Source organism: Amblyomma americanum, chromosome 11 (assembly GCF_052857255.1).
Source record: "Amblyomma americanum isolate KBUSLIRL-KWMA chromosome 11, ASM5285725v1, whole genome shotgun sequence".
Lineage (NCBI taxonomy): Eukaryota > Metazoa > Arthropoda > Arachnida > Ixodida > Ixodidae > Amblyomma > Amblyomma americanum.
Window position 1 is genome coordinate 848,611 of NC_135507.1, and position 19,210 is coordinate 867,820.

The window sequence follows — 19,210 nt, forward strand, 5'->3', positions numbered from 1 at the left end:
CGTCACTCTAGCAGGGAGGCAAGGGATGGCCACGCGGTGGAGCGTCTGCTTTCCAATAGTCATTTTGTGAACGATGGACACCGCTTTTTCCCGGATCCTCCACAGTTGCTCCACAGGTTCGTACTCAATGGAGGCGAAACGCAAAAGGCACCTTTGTGCTGTGCGATGTCAGTGCAAGTTGAAGATCCCAAGATGGTCGAAAATATTCCAGAGCCCTCAGCTACTGCACCTCTTTCTTCTTTCACTCCCTCCTTTACCCCATGGGCAGATAGGCAAGACAGATACTGGCCATTTCCTTTCCCTTAAAAACCAATTTTCAATTTTTCAATGACCACCAGCTTCTGCTCACTGCTCATGGCCATAACCGGATAGTGGGACTGGCGCGCTTCCATGTGCGGGTTAGTTTTTACTAATTACTAACAATACTAATTAACCAATTACTGATTACCAATTAATGACCGATTAACTAATCACTACTTAACTAATTGCTACCTAACTGTGAGGATACTTGTCAGCTTACCTGAAGTAATGCTAAAGCATGTGTTTTGAAGAAAGGAAATGTTTTTGAGGAAAGGACACAGTAGCTCTGGGTGGACACCTCAACCACATTTGATTGACAGCTATAGTGCAACACTTTCCTTCTGGGAACATCCCCACTGGTGAGTCATGAGCCTATAAATGCTTTCCCCTTGAAAACAGGGGCAAGAAATAACAGCGCCTGTCCAGTCTTCTTTCTGGTCCCTGTTGCTGTGCTGTTTTTGTTCTTCAAACATGTCACACTTCTAAACAAGCCGATCCACTAAACATAAATTTACAAGGCTATTAAAATGACCTGATTCGGCGCAGCGCTTACCAAAGTAAGAAGGGCAAGAAGCTTTAGAACCAGCCTGCTTCTTGCGAAAGCACGCCCAGAAAGCGATCTGTTGTGTCGCGCAAAGCATTGAAGGCTTTGGCGAGCCCTCATCTGGAACAGCTCTCTGTTTTTATCTGCCAATGCTTTCATTCCTTCTGCACCAAAACGATCAACACGGAGCACACACCATGCCGCACTGGACCATTGATGGTGATTACATTTTTTGTCCTCTCCGCCCGCTGATTGCGGTGCTTGATGCACCGAGAATTTGTGCCCTCCTATGTGCACCTAGAGGGACATTCAGCCCTGCAAATAGGGTTTTAACATGAAAGAAGCAGCAGGGCTGGCCAGTACAGCTAGACAGCGTATTTAATTAGGACGGCGTTAGACTATCTGTTGCTGAATCTCGACTTACACAGGGGTGGTAATCAAACACGCTGTTTGTGTGTGCATGCAAACAATCACGTTTAGAGACATTCCAAGCAAAGTACATCACGGGATGGCCTATTAACTTTCATCAGGCACCCCAACGAGAGCAACACTTTTTCAAGGAGCAGACGAGAAGCTCACCTGTCATTTACGCTAGCTGCAACTTGGCCAGGCCTCTTGGGGGCAGCCCACTTTTCATCTTTCTGCGCCTCGGAGCCCATAATGTGGCCGGTACCTGGTGTGACAGAGGGAGCATGACGACATCCTTCCGTTGAGCCCGTTAAAATAGCACTGCACCATTGCGCTAGCTACAGCACGCATGAATGAACCAGTGGGCCGATTTTGCATAACTGTTCCCCAGGGGGAAAAAAAAAAATTGGAACCAAGTCTGTTTTCTAATTGGTCCTAATTTTGTTTTCAGCCCTCCCAATTGCCATCCAAATCGTGCAAACCAATTGGACCTATTATTTACCAGACAGTTATTGCATCCAGCAAATATTCACAAAATAGTATCTCCCAGTTAAGTACAGAAATGCGAGAAATATTTCTACATCTTTACTTACATCACTGATGTGCAAAACAAAAACTCACTAGTGAGAATTGCAGGGAGATGTTATGCCTTTTGCTAACATTTTCACAAGCAAATGAAAATTTTGAGAATTACAAGCCTTATAAGCCAAGACAAACAGATAACTATGCATCACATTAAAAAAATGACAGAATGTTTAACTAAATTAAATAACCATGCGAAAGTAGAATTGCATGAACGCTGACGACGACAAAGACAGAAGTTTCTGTCTTCGCGCCGCATATGAAGCTTTATAGAAACTAAGATGTGGAATGCACATCGCGACTATGTGTTGCAGTTTAACACGAGGTGTGCTCAGCTGTGGCGAAAACTTGGTGCACTCGAGCACTGGCCAGCGAAGCTGATCTGTTCGCGCCACCACGGTTTCGAATCCCAGTTGCGGCAGTATTTGTTAAATTTTTTATTTGTCACTCAGCACAAACCCACAAATATAGGAAGATACTTGACACAGACAAACATCGCAAGACCTTGCTTGAAGTTTACACATTCAAATAGTGCTTTTGCACTAAAATAAATAGTATAATGCAACAATACTAGCATAAATTCAATACATATCGCCGCAAATCTTTTTACTATTTGTCTACTCTTCAAAGGTGTCGACACGTGGTTTTTTCGTTTTGTTTGCGATGCAAGACGCGACAGATTTACCTCGATTGGTCGCATCCAGACGAAGCCGATTCTAGGTTGTTCTAGACTGTTGCAGGAACTTTGCACACCGTATCTCGAAAGTTCACTATCAGCCTTAAACTGAGCACGGCTGAAAGCAGCCGGGATTCTGTTCGACAACCGCCGAGCCCGCTTGTTGCTATACTGCCGCCGAGTCATTCAGTTCTTTGCGTGCGTAAGTCAGCGCGAACAGTTTCGTTTAGAAGCCATTTTCACTGCCTTCCTGCTCTCTGGACTGCAGCCACCACTTGGCATCTGGTGGAGGATGTCCCTGCTGCCCTCACCCCCTGTGAGCCGCCCGAACCGTCTCGAAGAAGAGAAAGCCGCAGAAGTCGTCCCAACCGAAGTGCAACGTAGCTGTCGTCTCCAGGGGTGCTCACCCGAAAATGGAATACTACCGTACCACACGCGAGCGAAAAATTCTTAACGCCGACGTCAACCATGGCTACAACACCAGCCCCCATTATTTTGCTCCAGCCCTGACTGCCGCCCATGTTCACTGGGTGAGGATCCTGAAGAACAGTTTGACCGTGTCGCTGCATTCAGCAATTGGGATGACCAGACTTAAGTGAGCCACGTTTTTTTTGCCCTACTAAAAGGGTCAGATAGAATTTGGTTCGAAAACCTTCTCTGGGAATCATTCAAGCGAGAGTCCCTGAAGGCATTCACAAGCATCGTCAGGAAAGAAATCTAGCACCCGAACGAGAGAGTGACCTCACACATAGAAGACATGAACCGACTTCTGCGACATGCTGATCCTGACATGAGGAAAGAAAAGAAGGTGCAGCTTTTGATACGTGCTACTTTTAGGTGGTCTGACCCGCAATCCACCGAAGACCGTCACTGAGTTCTTCAGCGAATCAGCCACTATTGAGAAAACTTGAGAAGCACGAGCCTGCCATTCTCCTCGACAGCTCTAAGTGGCCTCGACTACCCTCTTGAATGGCATAGCATTCGGAGGCAGCCTGCGGGATGTGTTCCGCGAAATTGTACGGGAAGACCTGCGTCGCATGTTACCATCTTTGAACTGGCCAAAAGTAGCAACCCTTGAGGAAATCGTCCACAAAGAAATCCCCCCGTCCGGCTGAAAATCCAGCCTTGGCCTGCGCCGCTGCGGAACACAGTCCTCAGCCCCGACGATACACCCCAAGTTTGCCTCTACGACGTGAGCCAGCTATTCTCGAATATCAAATTTGTTTCCACTGCGGTGAAGATGGACATATTCTTCGCCACTGCACGTACCGACGTATCTGTATTCCTGGCTTTACCGTTGATGCACCACAACCATGCTTCGGCCAACGTCAGCAAGAAATCAACGAGGACCTGTGTCAAGAGGAGTATGCGCCGAACCGCCTTCCGCGCTCACCATTGCCGTCATCCTCACGTTTTGCATTGCCACATAACAGCTACGCAGCCGTGGTACGAGGGAGGTCGAGCCCACGTAGAGGAAACTAAAGAGAGCAACCTCTGGAGGTGAGGTTGCTCCCGAGAGAAACGCTGAAGATCCTTCAACGACAACGTCGCATGAAGACGCCGCCCCAATACACCGACACCATATACAGTGACAACCTCAACCACGTCGCAAGCCACCTCCAAAACGACGCTGCCACCCAGAAAAGCACCGACGCCAAGCCCTACTTATGATTCATATATCCGACGAAGCCGTGACCAGACGCCGAGGATGACGCGCAACTCAAGAGCCAAGACATCCGACTTGAAAGTGGCTATCGACAGCTGTACAGTTAGTTACCGCTCTAGTCGATACAGGAGCTGATTATTATGTGATGGATGAAACATTCGCCACACAGCTGAGGAAAGTAACGACCACTTGGGACAGTCCACAAATCAGCACCGCAGGAGGTCACCTTATTACGCCAGCAGGATGATGCACTCTGCGAGTGACTGTCAAGGGACATACTAACGTGCGAGCTTCATAGTATCACAGCAATGTTCCAGCGACATCAAATTGAGCATAGATTTTCTAAATGAATAATCAACCTTCGACCCCAGCTCATGACGCTTTCGACAGACGAAGCCACCCTTTCGAGCGTCTCACCCAAGTCAAGTGTCATGGCCACCATAAATACCACGGACATGAAAGCTCTCATCGAGGGAAACACGGAGTTGCTTCTAGACCGAACAATCGGCATCGCAAGAGGCACTGCACATTTCCGCAATGGCCAAGCTGAAGTGCTGCTGACAAACTTCGGCAAGAATACTGGCACAATAACAAAGGAACAACAATTGCTTCCTTCGACGAACTATCCAATGTCCACAATGCCTTTGACTTCTTTGATCGAGCCCCCGAAGATTCGCCTAATGAAGATCACAAAAGTCTTCGACATACACCCAGTCCTGCCTCTAACAAACAAGAGCAGATTCGCAATCTGCTTCAAAGCTACAGCGAGTGCTTCTCATCATCGCCGAAGATCTGACAAACGCCGATTGCCAAGCATCGCACTGTAACTGACTGGCACGCCTGACCCCTCCACCAAAATCCCTACTTGTGTCGCTGTGAGAACGACAAGCCACCCGGGACCACGTAGAATAAATGCTTTGCGATGGCGTCATCCAGCCATTAAAGAGCCCCTGGGCGGCAAAGGTTGTTCTAGTGAGGAAGAAAGATGGCGCACTTGGATTCTGTATCGGTGAAAGAAACAGCGAGAAGACCGCATTCATCACTCCAGATAGTCTCTTTGAGTTCAAGGTGATGCCATTTGGTCTCTGTTCCGCTCTAGCAACATTTCAGCGACCATAGTCAAACCCGGTTATAACTAACCCAGGTAGAGCGAATTATGCTTTATAATGAACACTCGAAGCTGTCTTAGCATTATTCATGTGAAATATACTTTCTATAACGAACTGTACATTGTATATAGCGAACTGAGCGCGCGGTCGATGATCCCCCACGGGCGCCACGCACCGGCTCCCGGGGTGCCTCAATGCGTCCGCTCCCTCGCCTGCTCCCTTCCCTGGTGCCGCGGCGCAAAAGAGAGTGGAGGGGGAAGCAACGAACCAGTCCAGCAGCTCCCGGCGCCTTTGCCGGTTTCGCCCTGTTGCTGTGCAGCGCTCCTATTCGGCAACTGCTCACCACATGGTCAAGTTACCTGCGTGCATCTCCAATCCTAATGTGACACCGGACAGAACAGCGTCATAAAAAAATAGCCAGTAGAAAAGAGAAAGAGGGTAATGTGACTTTGACTGCGCATCTCGCCTATCGCTCTCCTCCTCTTTTTTATCCTCTTATGTTTTCTTTGTTGGCGTTTAGTCTTTCATTTGGTTTGGCTGCTCCTCGTGCATCTTGTGCGGTCGATTCCGGCCGTTGCTGCGTCCCCGTACCTCCTGCCTTTGGTGTATTTCAAAGATGGCTACGAAGCAGTGGCAAGCTCTGCCGCTTTGCGCCAAAGTGAGTATTCTTTGTCGCGTCGAGCGCAGAGATAAGAAAACGGTTGTCACGTTAACTGTGAAAACGCGCATACTGTTTTCGGCATGCAAGACTGTGCCAGGTGGCTGCCGAAGCCGCGAGTGCAAATAAAGACGATGGCGACACTGCCACTCTTTGGGAAGAACTTGCCCGCATTCCTGGCACTGTGCCCCAAGATGTCGAAGATTTTGCGATGGTTGATGACGAGGTAGCGGTGGCGGCAAGCCCACTGGATGCAGAAATCGTTGCTGATGTGCAGGCATCAAGGAGGACGAGGAGCCGCCGCCACCGGAAGACAATCGCGTACTTTTCATGAAGCACTTACCGCAGCAGACGTGCTGCACCACTACTGTGCCGAGATACAAGGAAGCGAACTTGACATTTTATCACGCGTTGAGAATGCAATTCACGCTGATGTTACTAAGCGCTCTGTGCAAACCAAGATCACCGCCTACTGCAAGTGCAGATTGTTGTGCAATAAATTGTTTTCTGAGCAAATATGCGTGGTGAGTGGCATGGCATTACTTTCGTTAGCGCATTTTTGCTCAACTGCACAATATTCTGTATAACGAACTGGATACTGAAATTCGTTAAAACCGGGTTTGGATATAGCGAACAAATTCCGGAAAATCATGCTGTTCGTTATAACCGGGTTCGACTGTAATGGATACATTGCTGGCAAACCTCAAGGGGCAAATATGTCTGGTATATTTAAATAACGCCGTCGTCTTCACCTCAAACTTTGAAGAGCACCTAAAAAATTGGTACTGGCTTATCTTGGCTTACCCTGGAATTCAGCGAAACGCAAGCATGCTTGCTAAGCGTCTGAGGCTCGTCCATGGCAGCTCCGCTACACGTTCGCGACAGCCGTCCTATATATACCCACATGAACACGTGGCTATGACGTGGTCCCACACGGTCTTGCGACACCCCCATCGGATGCCATCACGTAGGTTCACATCACTCCAACGGATGTTCTTAAAGGAGCCATGATAGTTTATTTTCACGCATACCCTGCTTATCGCCTTTAATTCTTGACAGGTTAAATTATAATTCCCTCAATTTTCAGTTGATTCTGTGCGGTAAATAATTTTAAAACGAATTGTTTCGTTTCTTTTTCGAACTGCTTGTTGGTCTGGCAACCTGTGATCGGTGACGTCACGAGCACATACACGCCACGCGCCTGCGCGAGCTGTTGAGGTGCTTGCATGCACACCGTAGACAGTGGTCGCTCGAAAAGTTTTTTTCTTTTAGCTTAGCGAAATAGAATGCATTTTCCATGTTTTCTTTTGGGAAGACTTAACTTTGTACACGAGCTGAGTGATCCTTGGGAAAGCGGACTTGCTCGTGGCGCCCACTTTCCGATTGTTGAGGAAACAGAAATCGATGGACCCCTGCTTTATTATTTACGCTTAGAAGCATGCTGTTCGTATGTTATGAGTATAGTCTCTTTTGAGCAGTCAAGTGCTTCCGTATGTGAAAAGCGCACGTGCCGTGCATGCCTTCGCCAATGTGCGCCGTGAACGTAGTAGCGTTTTGCAGCTAGCTACCAAGTTCTTGTCCGCTATTCATCGCTCGATAATTAAACTCAAATTATCAAAAGGTGTGCCACAGTAACCTTGAGGCACGAAAGGAGCAGAGAAAAGTGCCGAGTGCGACGACTTCCGCGCTGCATGTACGCATTTGTAAGTCGAACATACATTTCCTTCGACTCATAGAACCTTTTTGCAGGAACCAAGCCACTTGCAAAACCCTACGTGACTCAAATGCTTACACTGTCTTTACCGATGAATAGTCGCCGCCGTCTAAATGAGTGCTTCGAAATAATAGTACAGCATTTTGCTGTGCGTGCGCATTGTGCCACAGGAGTGCGACGATTACGACAAATGCAGCTCCGCGCTAAGGTTGCTTACATGGCTGTGCGCAAACAGTACTGCTCATTTGCATGGCATAAAACGCCAGGTGGGTTATCGTTATCTTAAATATTACGTCCCCTTGCTCACAAATTGCACTTTTGCTCATTTACACACCATGATAACACTGCAATAAGCGCCAATGATGCTATATCGCCTGCTTGGGAAACGCTTCGCGTAGGATACCGGCGCTTTCTGCTAATTGTGTCTGCTTTCTCTTATGTCACCAAAATTATATTTTAAATCGGTTTAGCTAAAAATACGTTCGGACATAACTTGAATTAATGAAAACAACCAGATTTGTTGTCCACAGTCGACGCCGACGGCTGCTGCCGGCTGCCTTCTGCACATGCTATGCAGACCGGGTCACATATCGGCACTTCCCCCTTATTGTACTCACGCCCTGCGATGTAGGCAGTCGTCGCTTTGAGGGCACTGTGGCCAAAACTGCACTCGACAGCTATTTGCAGGCGCTAAAACTTGCAAATTCGCTCTCCGCAATCGCCGAAATCGCACACATGAATCCTGCGTACTCGCTAGGCCTCGTCACGAAAGGGGCCGGCGGTCCACCGTCAACCAAAATTCACAAATATCGCAAAAGTTCCTCACTCATTAGTAATAGAGTGTGAAGATATGATATGTAGCCGCTCGTTTCGCTTTTTTTTCGACACGGATAAGGTACACAAGCACAGTTTTTCTGGTCGTCTATTCACCGGGCGTGAAGCTTTCGCTCAGCCGCACAAGCCGAGGCGACGGCGGCGAGCGGCACCGTCGCGCGGCGTTTTCTGCCCATGTCGTTTGCCTTGTCGATCAGTTCTATGCGCAGGCACCGAATGAAAGCACATCTTCGCTGGTGCACGCATATCACGTATGTCACCGTGGCTAGCAAGGTCTAATAAGTTTTAAAATTCTTAAGTTTATAGAATGTCATACCAACTAGTCCCCTACCACTCTCTTCTGGTTCCCACTAAGCTGACTCTTTAACATTAATTACTACGATACGCGATCGTTGATCGTGCTGGCGTTGTCGTCGGTCTAGCGTGACGGACCAGTGCGTCAGCGATGGCATTTGCGTACCGATCAGCCCACCGACCGCCGATCGCCGTCGCATCGGCCTATAGTGTGACCAGACCCTACCTATACCGAAGAAAAACTGCATTACTGTTATCATCGCTTTTGCGGTACCAGTCATTCATATATGGGAGACGACTGCTACTTTGATCGCCCGCTAAAGTACAGGGGGGAATGAGACCTGCTGCGCATATTGCAGCAATGAGAGCAGACGACGTTGCTCCGTGCATGTGCTAGTGACAACACGAGAGCTTTCAATATGGCGGTTGCTGCCGGTGGGAGGAGTCTCCCGGTCTCGATTTCGATCATATTTTTGGAAAATACAGTGCGTCCAGGGCAGCCAAATTTCGGAAACTGAATCATAAGCTCTTGCATTAGTTACTGAAGCAGAAAACTGCAATATGCAGAACGACCATGTCATGGCCCCTTTAAGTCCAAAGGTCAACTAAAGGTCAGGGGTCAAGGGTTCGGCACCATAACTGTAACACATATGGTCATACAAGACTAATGTGGCTGGTCTGAAGGTCGTTTAAGGTCATTCTCCGGCCTACATGACGACCGCTTTACATAGCGTAATGAAGCTTTTCGCATCAGAAGGCTTCGAACAAGATTAGATGCTATCAAGTTGTCCGGCCTAACCTTGAAAGCAGAGCAGTGCCACTTTGCCTCTGCTGTTTATAGCCCACATCATTAACAAGGAGGAAGTATGCCCAGACCCCCAGAAAACAACTGCTCTCGCACTGCACTGTTTCCACTGCCAACCGATAAGAAAGCCACTAGCTAGCTCATAACGATTTTGCGGTGCTTGCAGTTTTGGCCTTCAAGTGAGTCAGAGGTCAAACCCCCTACCGCATGGTTCGGGTGTCCTTTCCTCAAAACCGGTTCGGGTGTCCACCCATATATGTGAGACAGTTACTGCGCCATTTCCTTTCTTCAAAACCAATTTCAGAAACCAAAAAAAAACCAATCTTCAATTTTCTTCTAAAGCAAAGGAACGGTGCACAACTGGTCCCTTGGGAGGTGGACACCTCAGTCCCTCTTTAAGCTATGTGGCAGAAGTGACAGATGTGTGCGGAGTGACTTGGCATTCACAAGGTTGTAGCAGAAACAGGCACCGAAGCTATAGACCATTCTTTGCGCTCATTGCCATTGGTGTTGACAAGGCTCTAGACTCCAATGATGATTTTGAGGAAAGGAAGGGACGCCTGGCCAAAGCTAAGTGGGACACATGGGCTACTAACTCCAGGCCCGTGAGTTACCATCAGCCATTGGTCAATTTCTTCTGGATTGGCAGAGGTTATAAAATAAAACTGTTCATGAAACCGTGGAGGCATTTTTTTATCCGGAAAGCTGGTTCGCATTGTGTTAGTGACACCAACTGCCCTCTGCAATGCTAAGGTGAATTTTCTACAGCGTCCAGTGCAATAACTTTCTGATGGCTTGTTTCCAGGTTACTTGTTAGGCTGTGCCTGCGAAGGCCTGAGGATATATATATTGTGGTTCTACATTTAATAAATCAGATGCAAGTAGTGCCATGTCAGCGCTAAAAGAAAAGAATGCTTTGTCAGAAAACTAACCATCCCAACATCTACACCCTCCAACAGTACCTACAAGCTGACTTGGAATGCGCTAAGACTTTTCTGCAGCGCATTTCATGCTTCATCTACTCTCGACGACGAGCTAGACTGAATTTTTTCTTCTGTTAAGTGAATTAAAACTCGTGCGAAAACACATAAAAACAAATCGTCACACGAATTTCACGCTATGCAAACTCTGCCCATCACTACTGTCCATGCCGTAAATAATACGCACCAAATGCTAACTGTATGTAAATCACACACACTGCTGTGCAGAAACGTGCAGTGCATGAGGAAGGCATCGTTCTTCTGAATAGTAAATGGTCTACCCAGGGCGTATCTACCATCCTTCTCAGGGGGTTGCCTGGCAGGCTCCTGAACAGCCTTCAGGACAGGTTCCTTCTGGGCAGCTCTGTCTCCAGGCCGAGGATTCAAAGCGATTCCCAACTCCGACAGGCGCCGCGGTAGCCACTGGTCGCTGGGAACTCGAACTGAAGGCGTGGGTGTCGGTGGTGTGTCAGGCGCGTAAGCACCTCCTGCTTCTGGAGTCCCGATCCATTCGGGCTCAACGTCCATGATCGGCGCCAGGCCGCCTGTCGGAAACAGGGCTCCGCGGGTGCTGTCTTCCCGGGATTTCTCTGCGTGTAGCACGAGCAACGATACAATAAAAACTGCAACTTTAAAGAAAAACACTAACCATTTGCTTCTTCAATCAGCCTGTGGCTTATATTAATAAGCAGCTCAAACTCTCCAGGCATTCACAAAAACGATCAAGGGCTATCCGGACAACTGAACCAGAGAAAATGTTGTTTGATACTAACGATCAAAGTCCACGATGGACGATGGAGCACAGTAGCAACTGAAATTTGGTGCAAATGGACCTCCTGGGACACTCGCAGGACTTATCTTTTGTTTGAGTATGCGACAAAGGCTGAACAATTGCCGACATGTTCAGTATGAAAGGCTAATCCCTTCTTTCCTTAACACCACTGCCTACATTCGCCACTATTCTGCTTTTCCATTCTTAATGTCCTGACAGCCTCGCATGCATAGCCTCTCTACCGTACCACCCTATTCACCCATTCAGTTTATGAAGTCAAGCACTGCTGATGACTTGGAAGGCCCTGTCCACCACCCAGATGGCCATATAGGTACAACTGATGACCTTTTCCGGGGGTCCGGATATCCGAGGAAAATCCGTTTAAGTTCGACATACATACTATGGACATCCACCGGATTATGTCCCATGAGCATCTGAAGAGCATTCAGAGGCGGACATTTGGATGCTTTCTGGAACAAGCGTGCAGGGCCCTCTATTGCTGTAGAAATTCACTAACAGCATCAGCGTCTCGCCTAGCATGTGTGCCACTTTTATGGGAATTTAAATCGCACACTGCTGTTCAATGCCCTTGCCATGTGGAAGAAAGAAAATCAGACAGAACAGCTGGTATGCTTTCTGTTGTCAGCTTCACTTTCTAGTTCACAACAAAGGCACTGAACAACAAGGTGTAATTTAAATTTAAATACAAGTGGCACACATGCTATCCAAAGCAACACACGGATTTGTAGACTTTGAAAGCATGCAAATCGAAGTACAGTACTCACGGATTGAAATAGGACATTCGGAGCGCTAGCCTTGCAGTGCCACGCAGGCATGTGGTAAGCCACAGGCCGGCTCATTGGCTACTGGAAGGAACAATTCTGCTTTGTAGATGTTCTCCCTCTCGCGCCATACCACAATGCACCACCTTGGTTCCATGAGCGTCTACGGGCGGCGCTCCATGAAGCGACGGCCACGCGCTCCGAATTTCCTATTTCAATCCGTGAGTACTGTACATGTCATCATCATCATCATCAGCCTTACTACACCCACTGCAGGGCAAAGGCCTCTCCCATGTCTCTCCAATTAACCCTATCCTTCGCCAGCTGCATCCACCCTTTGCCTGCAAACTTCTTAATCTCATCCGCCCATCTAACCTTCTGCCGCCCCCTGCTACGCTTACTTTCTCTTGGAACCCACTCTGTTACCCTTAAAGACCAGCGGTTATCTTGTCTTCGCATTACATGCCCTGCCCAAGCCCATTTCTTTCTCTTGATTTCGACTAGGATGTCATTAACCCGTGTTTGTTCCCTCACCCACTCTGCCCTCTTCCGATCTCTTAACGTTACACCTATCATTTTTCTTTCCATGGCTCGCTGCGTTGTCCTTAACTTAAGCTGAACTCTTTTCGTTAGCCTCCACGTTTCTGCCCCGTAGGTGAGTACCGGTAAGATTATGCTGTTGTACACTTTCCTCTTGAGGGAAATTGGTAAACTGCCACTCATGATCTGCGAGAATTTGCCATATGCGCTCCACCCCATTCTTATCCTTCTAGTTATCTCCCTCTCATGATCCGGATCAGCTGTCACTACCTGCCCTAAGTAGACGTATTCCGGCACAATTTCTAGGCTCTCGCTGCCAATTGTGAACTGTTGTTCCCTTGCTAGGCTGTTGAACATTACCTTGGTTTTCTGCATGTTAATTTTTAGACCCATCGATCTGCTCTGCCTGTCTAACTCGTTGATCATGATTTGCAGTTCACCTCCTGAGTGACTCAGCAAGGCAATGTCATCAGCAAATCTCAGATTATTTAGGTATTCTCCATTTATTCTTATTCCCAACTGTTCCCAATTCAGGCCTCGAAATACCTCCTGCAAACATGCGGTGAACAGCATTGGCGAGATCGTGTCTCCTTGCCTGACGCCCTTCCTTATTGGAATTTTATTGCTGACTTTATGGAGGACTATAGTAGCTGTGCAGTTGCTATATATATCTTCCAGTATTTTGACATAAGGCTCTTCTACCCCCTGATTACGCAATGCCTGTATGACTGCTGAGGTTTCCACTGAGTCGAATGCTTTCTCGTAATCAATCGTAGAAATAATTTACGGATCATGAATACCTTCTTCCGCAAACGAGAAAACAGGAAGTGGACCTGGAAGAGCCCCAATGGTGAGATTAAAAATGAAATAGACTTCATACTATGCGCTAAACCTGGCATCATTCAGGATGTGGCCGTCCTCGGAAGGGTGCGTTGCAGCGACCATAGAATGGTAAGGTCTAGAATTAGCCTAGACTTGAAGAGGGAACGGAAGAAGCTAGCGAAGAAGAAGACCATTAACGAGTTAGCCGTAAGAGGGAAAGCACAGGAGTTTAGGATAGCGCTGCAAAACAGATACTCGGCTTTAACTGAGGAAGATGATCTTGATGTTCATTCAATGCACGATAACCTGACATCAATAATTACGGAGTGCGCAGTAAAAGTAGGCGGTAGGACAGTTCGAAAAGATACCGGGAAGCTATCTCAGGTGACGAAAGATCTGATTAAGAAGCGCTAAAACATGAAGGCATCTAACACTACCGATAGAATAGAACTAACGGAGCTATCAAAGTTAATAAATAAGCGCAAGGTAGCCGACATAAGGAAGTTTAATATGGAGAGAATCGAGCATGCTCTAAAGAACGGAGGTAGCCTAAAAACAGTGAAGAGGAAACTAGGCATAGGTAAAAACCAAATGTATGCATTAAGAGACAAGCAGGGCAATGTCATTAGCAATATGGATAAGATAGTTAACGTAGCCGAAGAGTTCTACACAGACCTGTACAGTAGCCAATGTAATCAGAACGCTAATGAGAAAGACAGCAGTGCACAGCAATGCGTCATCCCGCCAGTAACGAAAGATGAAGTAAAGAAAGCCTTAGAAGCAATGAAAAGGGGAAAAGCAGCTGGGGAGGATCAGGTAACAGCAGATCTGTTGAAGGATGGAGGGGACATCGTGCTAGAAAAACTAGCCACCCTGTATACGCAATGCCTTATGACCTCGACTGTACCAGAAGCTTGGAAGAATGCAAACATTATCTTAATTCATAAGAAGGGAGACGCCAAGGACTTGAAAAATTACAGGCCGATCAGCTTACTGTCCGTTGCCTACAAAGTATTTACTAAGGTAATCGCTAATAGAGTGAGGGCCACGTTAGACTTTAATCAACCAAATGATCAGGCAGGCTTTCGTAAAGGATATTCCACAATAGATCATATTCACACTATCAATCAGGTGATAGAGAAATGCGCAGAATATAATCAACCTCTGTATATAGCTTTCACTGTACATGTGCACGCCGTGAAGTCCCGCATGTTTACAAAACAACAAGCCATACTTATGAAATTTATTTTTAAAAATTGAAGATCCCGCAAGGTTTACGCAAGGTGCACGGAAGGTGCTCTTCAAATCAGAGTAAAAACAAAAAGCTGGTGGACCGCTGCATGACTTGCCCTAAGCTGGGTTAGTCCATTGCTGCTGCTCCTGGAAAAATAAAAAGTTATCCACCACGATGGAGTCATTGATTACATTTCACACCATTCATTATTAGCCTTTTCCTAACATTGCACATGCACGAATTGCCAAGAAAACAAGTCACAGGACCTGACTGCAAGAAGTGATCTGAATACTTATGAGAAATTAGTCTGAGCAGATGCTCGAACTGCACAAGAATTAGCTATAAGCCAGCTGCAACGCCCAAAATATGCTGTGTGCACAAAAACTATATATGAAGGATGCCGTACTTTCACATGAAACGCAGCCACTGCACAGCAATGGTGTTAGAGGCTGTCCTGGCTGACACTGTATGCAGATGCATTCATTTCAAGTAAGTAGAAGAGAATAATTTCCACTGTCTTGGTTACAAATGTATTAAATTGAACAACGGCATGTTGATGTACCCCAATCTGCTGCCTGCAACAGCTTTCTTTGCAGCTGCCCTTTCAGAACCATGGCGAAGCCACAAACTGGTCGTCCTCTCAACTTGTCCCTCATAATGTTGGGAAAACAGTCTCCTTATAGCAATTGCAGTAAAATTTTGAACAGGTTGATTGCAATTGAACAGTGATGTGTATATATACACAAGGTACCAGGGACACAAATGAAAATAAAGAAATACAGTCGAACCCGGATATATCGAACCTGCATATTTAGAATTATTGAATATATCAAACACAAAGATTGTCCCCCTGAAAATATTATGTAAAAGTATAGGACAGTTGCGTAGTATATCGAACTCCAGTTTCGCCACCCGTTCAATATTTCGAACGCCACGCCGGCCCCTGTGAGGTGTGCTTTCCCCAAAGACACTCGCATCTCGGGTCGCACAACACGCGGCACGGAGGCGAGCGGCGACGTTTGCAAGCCATGCCTTCTTGGGGAAGAGAGAAGACCGGTCGTAAAAGGGTGTGTCGATCATGCATTGAGGCACCCTAGGTCGTAAGGGAGGGCAGCATCTCCTCACTGGTGAGGGAGACGAGAACTGGAAAGAGCCAGGTGGTGGTTGCGCCCACAACACCCCACAAATGGCACAACTAGCACCAACGGCGCATTTCCACTGAGTTTTCTCCCTCTCTCTCCTTCATTCCCCTTTGTGCCTTTGTCATTTCTTCGCTGACTCTGCAGACTACTCGATTCGACTGACGCCCAGTCGACTCCATCGGCCAGTGCGGGACTGCTACACTTTTCTTGTGCGTGTCTTTGTTTCAAACCACCGATTGTAGCGTGCGTGACTGCTGTCATCTAATGAGCTATGGCACCTACAGATGAAAAAAAAAGAATCTAAACTTCACAACAAAGCTTGAGGTGACCCGGCGCATCAAGAATGGCGAAAAGAAGTGTTACGTGGCACACGCATTTGGCATTCCACGGAGCATCACGCTCAAAGCAGGTGAGCAAAGTCACTCGGGAGAATGTTGTGTGCACTCTGCTGCTTTCGACAAAATTGAGAAGGCGCTGTATCCGTGGTTTCTCGAAGTCCGAGCGAAAAACATCCCTGTGGATGGCCCCCTGTTAATGAAGAAGGCCAAATGGTTTGCCGCAGCTCTTGAAGAATAGAACTTTTGCGGTGGCACTGGGTGGCTGCAAACGGTTTAAAAACTGCCACAGCATTTCAGGCGAAAGTGGGGCTGTCAGCAGCCAGGATATGCAGCAGTGGCTTTTAGAGGAATGGCTGAAGATTGCTGCAAAGTATTCATCTGACGAAGTCTTCAATGCATATAAGACTGGTATATTTTGGCAAATGCTGCCGAATAAGACGCTCAATCTCCATGGGAGCTCATGTCACGGCGGGAAAATGAGCAAAGTGCGTGCGACAGCCCTGCTGCGGCAAACATGGATGGCTTGTGCAAGCTGCGTCCATTTGATATCGGTAAGAGTACTTCATTGCGCTGGTTCAAGAATTGCAAGCAGCTTCCCGTCTTCTATGGCTATAATAGAAAGGCCTGGATGACACGCCAACTTTTTGTTGAATGGCTGCAGGCTTGGGACGCCGAGTTGGGCGGGTCGGGCCACCAAGTATGCCTTCTGCTAGACAATTGCTTGGCCCATCAAACGACTTGCAAGCTGCAGAACACTGAACTGAAGTTTCTCCCGCCAAACACCGCAGCGAGACAGCAGCCCATGGACCACAGTATCATAAAGGCTTTTCAACGTAGGCTACAGAAGGCGACTTGTTCAGCGGCTCCTAATAAACCTCCGCATAGGAACTGATCTCAAAATTGACCTGCTTGGCGCCATCCAGATGATTAACATCTCGATGGCCGTCTCAGAGCGTTTATTTAGCTGTGCTTCCCAGCAAAGCAAGCACAATGCGCTTCTGCACTGTGGCAGACAAAACGAAGCACCGCTGCCAGTCTCCTGAGTGTTTGCAGCGCATAGCTTCCATGTGTGGCCGTGCCGGATGCGCTGACACTCCACGGAGCACGGCCATGCTTCGCCACGTTCACATATATTTTGAACGGCCCTGTACTGTTTGCCACTGCTTTCACTGTTTGCCAGAATGGACATTGCAGCATGCAAGGCAATGAAGTTGTCAAAGAGTTCGGGCATTACTGCATGCTTCAAGAGGCTCTGTGTAGAAGAGCAACAAGCGGAATTCTGCTGCTTTCCATCATTCAACTTCAGCCAGTGAATGTGTGGAATGAGCAAACTCATTATTCACAAGCTTTCTTTCGAACAGGTCAGCACAACTGTCAGTGGCCCAGACAGCCACAGCACTATTAACTTTTCATAACTTCGAGAAGCACCAGACACATGTAGTCTAAAGAAATATATTTGACAAGATCAAATGGGAGCTCTGTCAGGACAGATGTACTCCTGTGGTGGCCAGGATCTTGCGGCTGTCGAAAGCTAGCACTGCTGCACCTTTCACAGCACAGTCAGCGTCTAAAAAAACAACTTTTCCATCTCTGTACACGCCTTCACATGTGCCCTTTGGGCACCGGCGTACACTTTGATGCACCAGCACGGGCTGGTGCATCACATACAATTGCTTTCAAGCACACATCCACAGTGTTAGAATGAAAAACTAAACCTTTAAGCAGGGGGTGTTTGAGCTCTGTAGCAAATGGCATTAGGAATTCATTTGCAAGTGCCGGCTTGCTTGGGAAAGCAAAGGCACCAACAAGATATGGTGCTTGTTTGTCAGTTTAAGAGAAGGCACTGAATTGGCCACAGCTGAAGTGCTTTTCGACAATGACAAGCCATGAGTGCTGAAGGACACCATTAGCGCTGCTGGAAGATCATGCAAGCCACTGACTGCATATAGCAGTCCTCATTAAAGCCCAAAATGGAAGTACCGTTCTGGCAAAATTTCTGTCACTGGATATTTTGGACAAGGCTGTCTGGGCGTTTTCAGGAGTGTTCGAGTGTCAGTGGGTAGAGACGAATGGCATGGGTGTTTTCTCAAGAGCTTTAGGAGATCGCTTACTGCACTTCGTTCGACCCTGTGCAATTTTATTGCCCAAGTTTGCAGCTCTCTTTCAAGGTCGAATTCCAAAGTTGGCTCACTACAGCTAGCAGTGCTGGCTTGCGCAGTGTCACATATAATAAAGAGTCCAAAATAAAATTATGAAGGAAAGAGATGTGAAGAAGACGACGTGGATTAACCGAAGAATAAAGAAGATGTAGAAGAAGCATTCAGTGAGGTGGAGAGAGATGAGTGGTGGAGAAGAGAAGAAGGAGAAGATGACCACAAGGCTTTCGTGGACTAACGCCAAGGCTATAAAAGGGCAAGGGAGAGCGAGCCACGGGGGGAAGAACAGAGAAGCGGAGGCTCCAGCGTGTCAGGGACGCATCGGCTGAATGAGAGCGACGCCGGCTACTGCTCCAGTGAGCTCGCGTTCTACGGCTTCGCATCGTGGACTTCCTGCCGTGCCTGAGCCCGTTCTGGGGAGTCAACGGAGGACGCTACCACCTGCTACGGCCAGGGGTGTCTCCAGCGATGTGGCCACCCATCCGGGTGGTGCCCCCAACGCCAACAACACCAGCATCAACTCTACGGGCGCTTGGACCGGGAGCTTATACGCCGCAGCCAGCGACACCGCCAGCGACGCCAGCCCAAGCACGTCGAACGCCGCCTCGAAGCCAGCTGCTGGATCCATACAACGCCGCAGAGGCACCGAACCAACCGTGAGCACGAACGCCAACCGCTACCAGTAGAAGGCTAGTAGTAGACGCTAGGAGCAGTGTTACCGGGTCGTGTGTATTCATAGTGTTTATGTTTTGTGTTAGTTTTATTAGTTTCGTGTGCTAGTGTGTGTGTCACGTAGGGTGTATTAAATGTGCATCTGTGTGGGTACACCCGTCGCCTAGTCCATTCTTTCGGTC

At 47.7% G+C, this 19,210-nt stretch overlaps 1 protein-coding gene across 5 annotated transcripts in view; it reads right to left on the reverse strand.

Moving 5' to 3' along the window:
- The window catches only part of LOC144110292 (acetylcholinesterase-like), a 47,655-nt gene that overhangs the window by 19,112 nt on the left and 9,333 nt on the right, over positions 1–19,210 (reverse strand). For 4 of the 5 annotated variants that reach the window (XM_077643139.1, XM_077643144.1, XM_077643141.1 and 1 more), the window contains exons 2-3: positions 10,852–11,160; positions 1,424–1,517 (exon numbers count right to left, since the gene is read on the reverse strand). In XM_077643139.1, coding sequence (XP_077499265.1) covers positions 1,424–1,517; positions 10,852–11,160 — 403 coding nt within the window. The remainder of the gene's footprint in view (positions 1–1,423; positions 1,518–10,851; positions 11,161–19,210) is intronic. The other variant, XM_077643140.1, reaches the window with a different exon arrangement.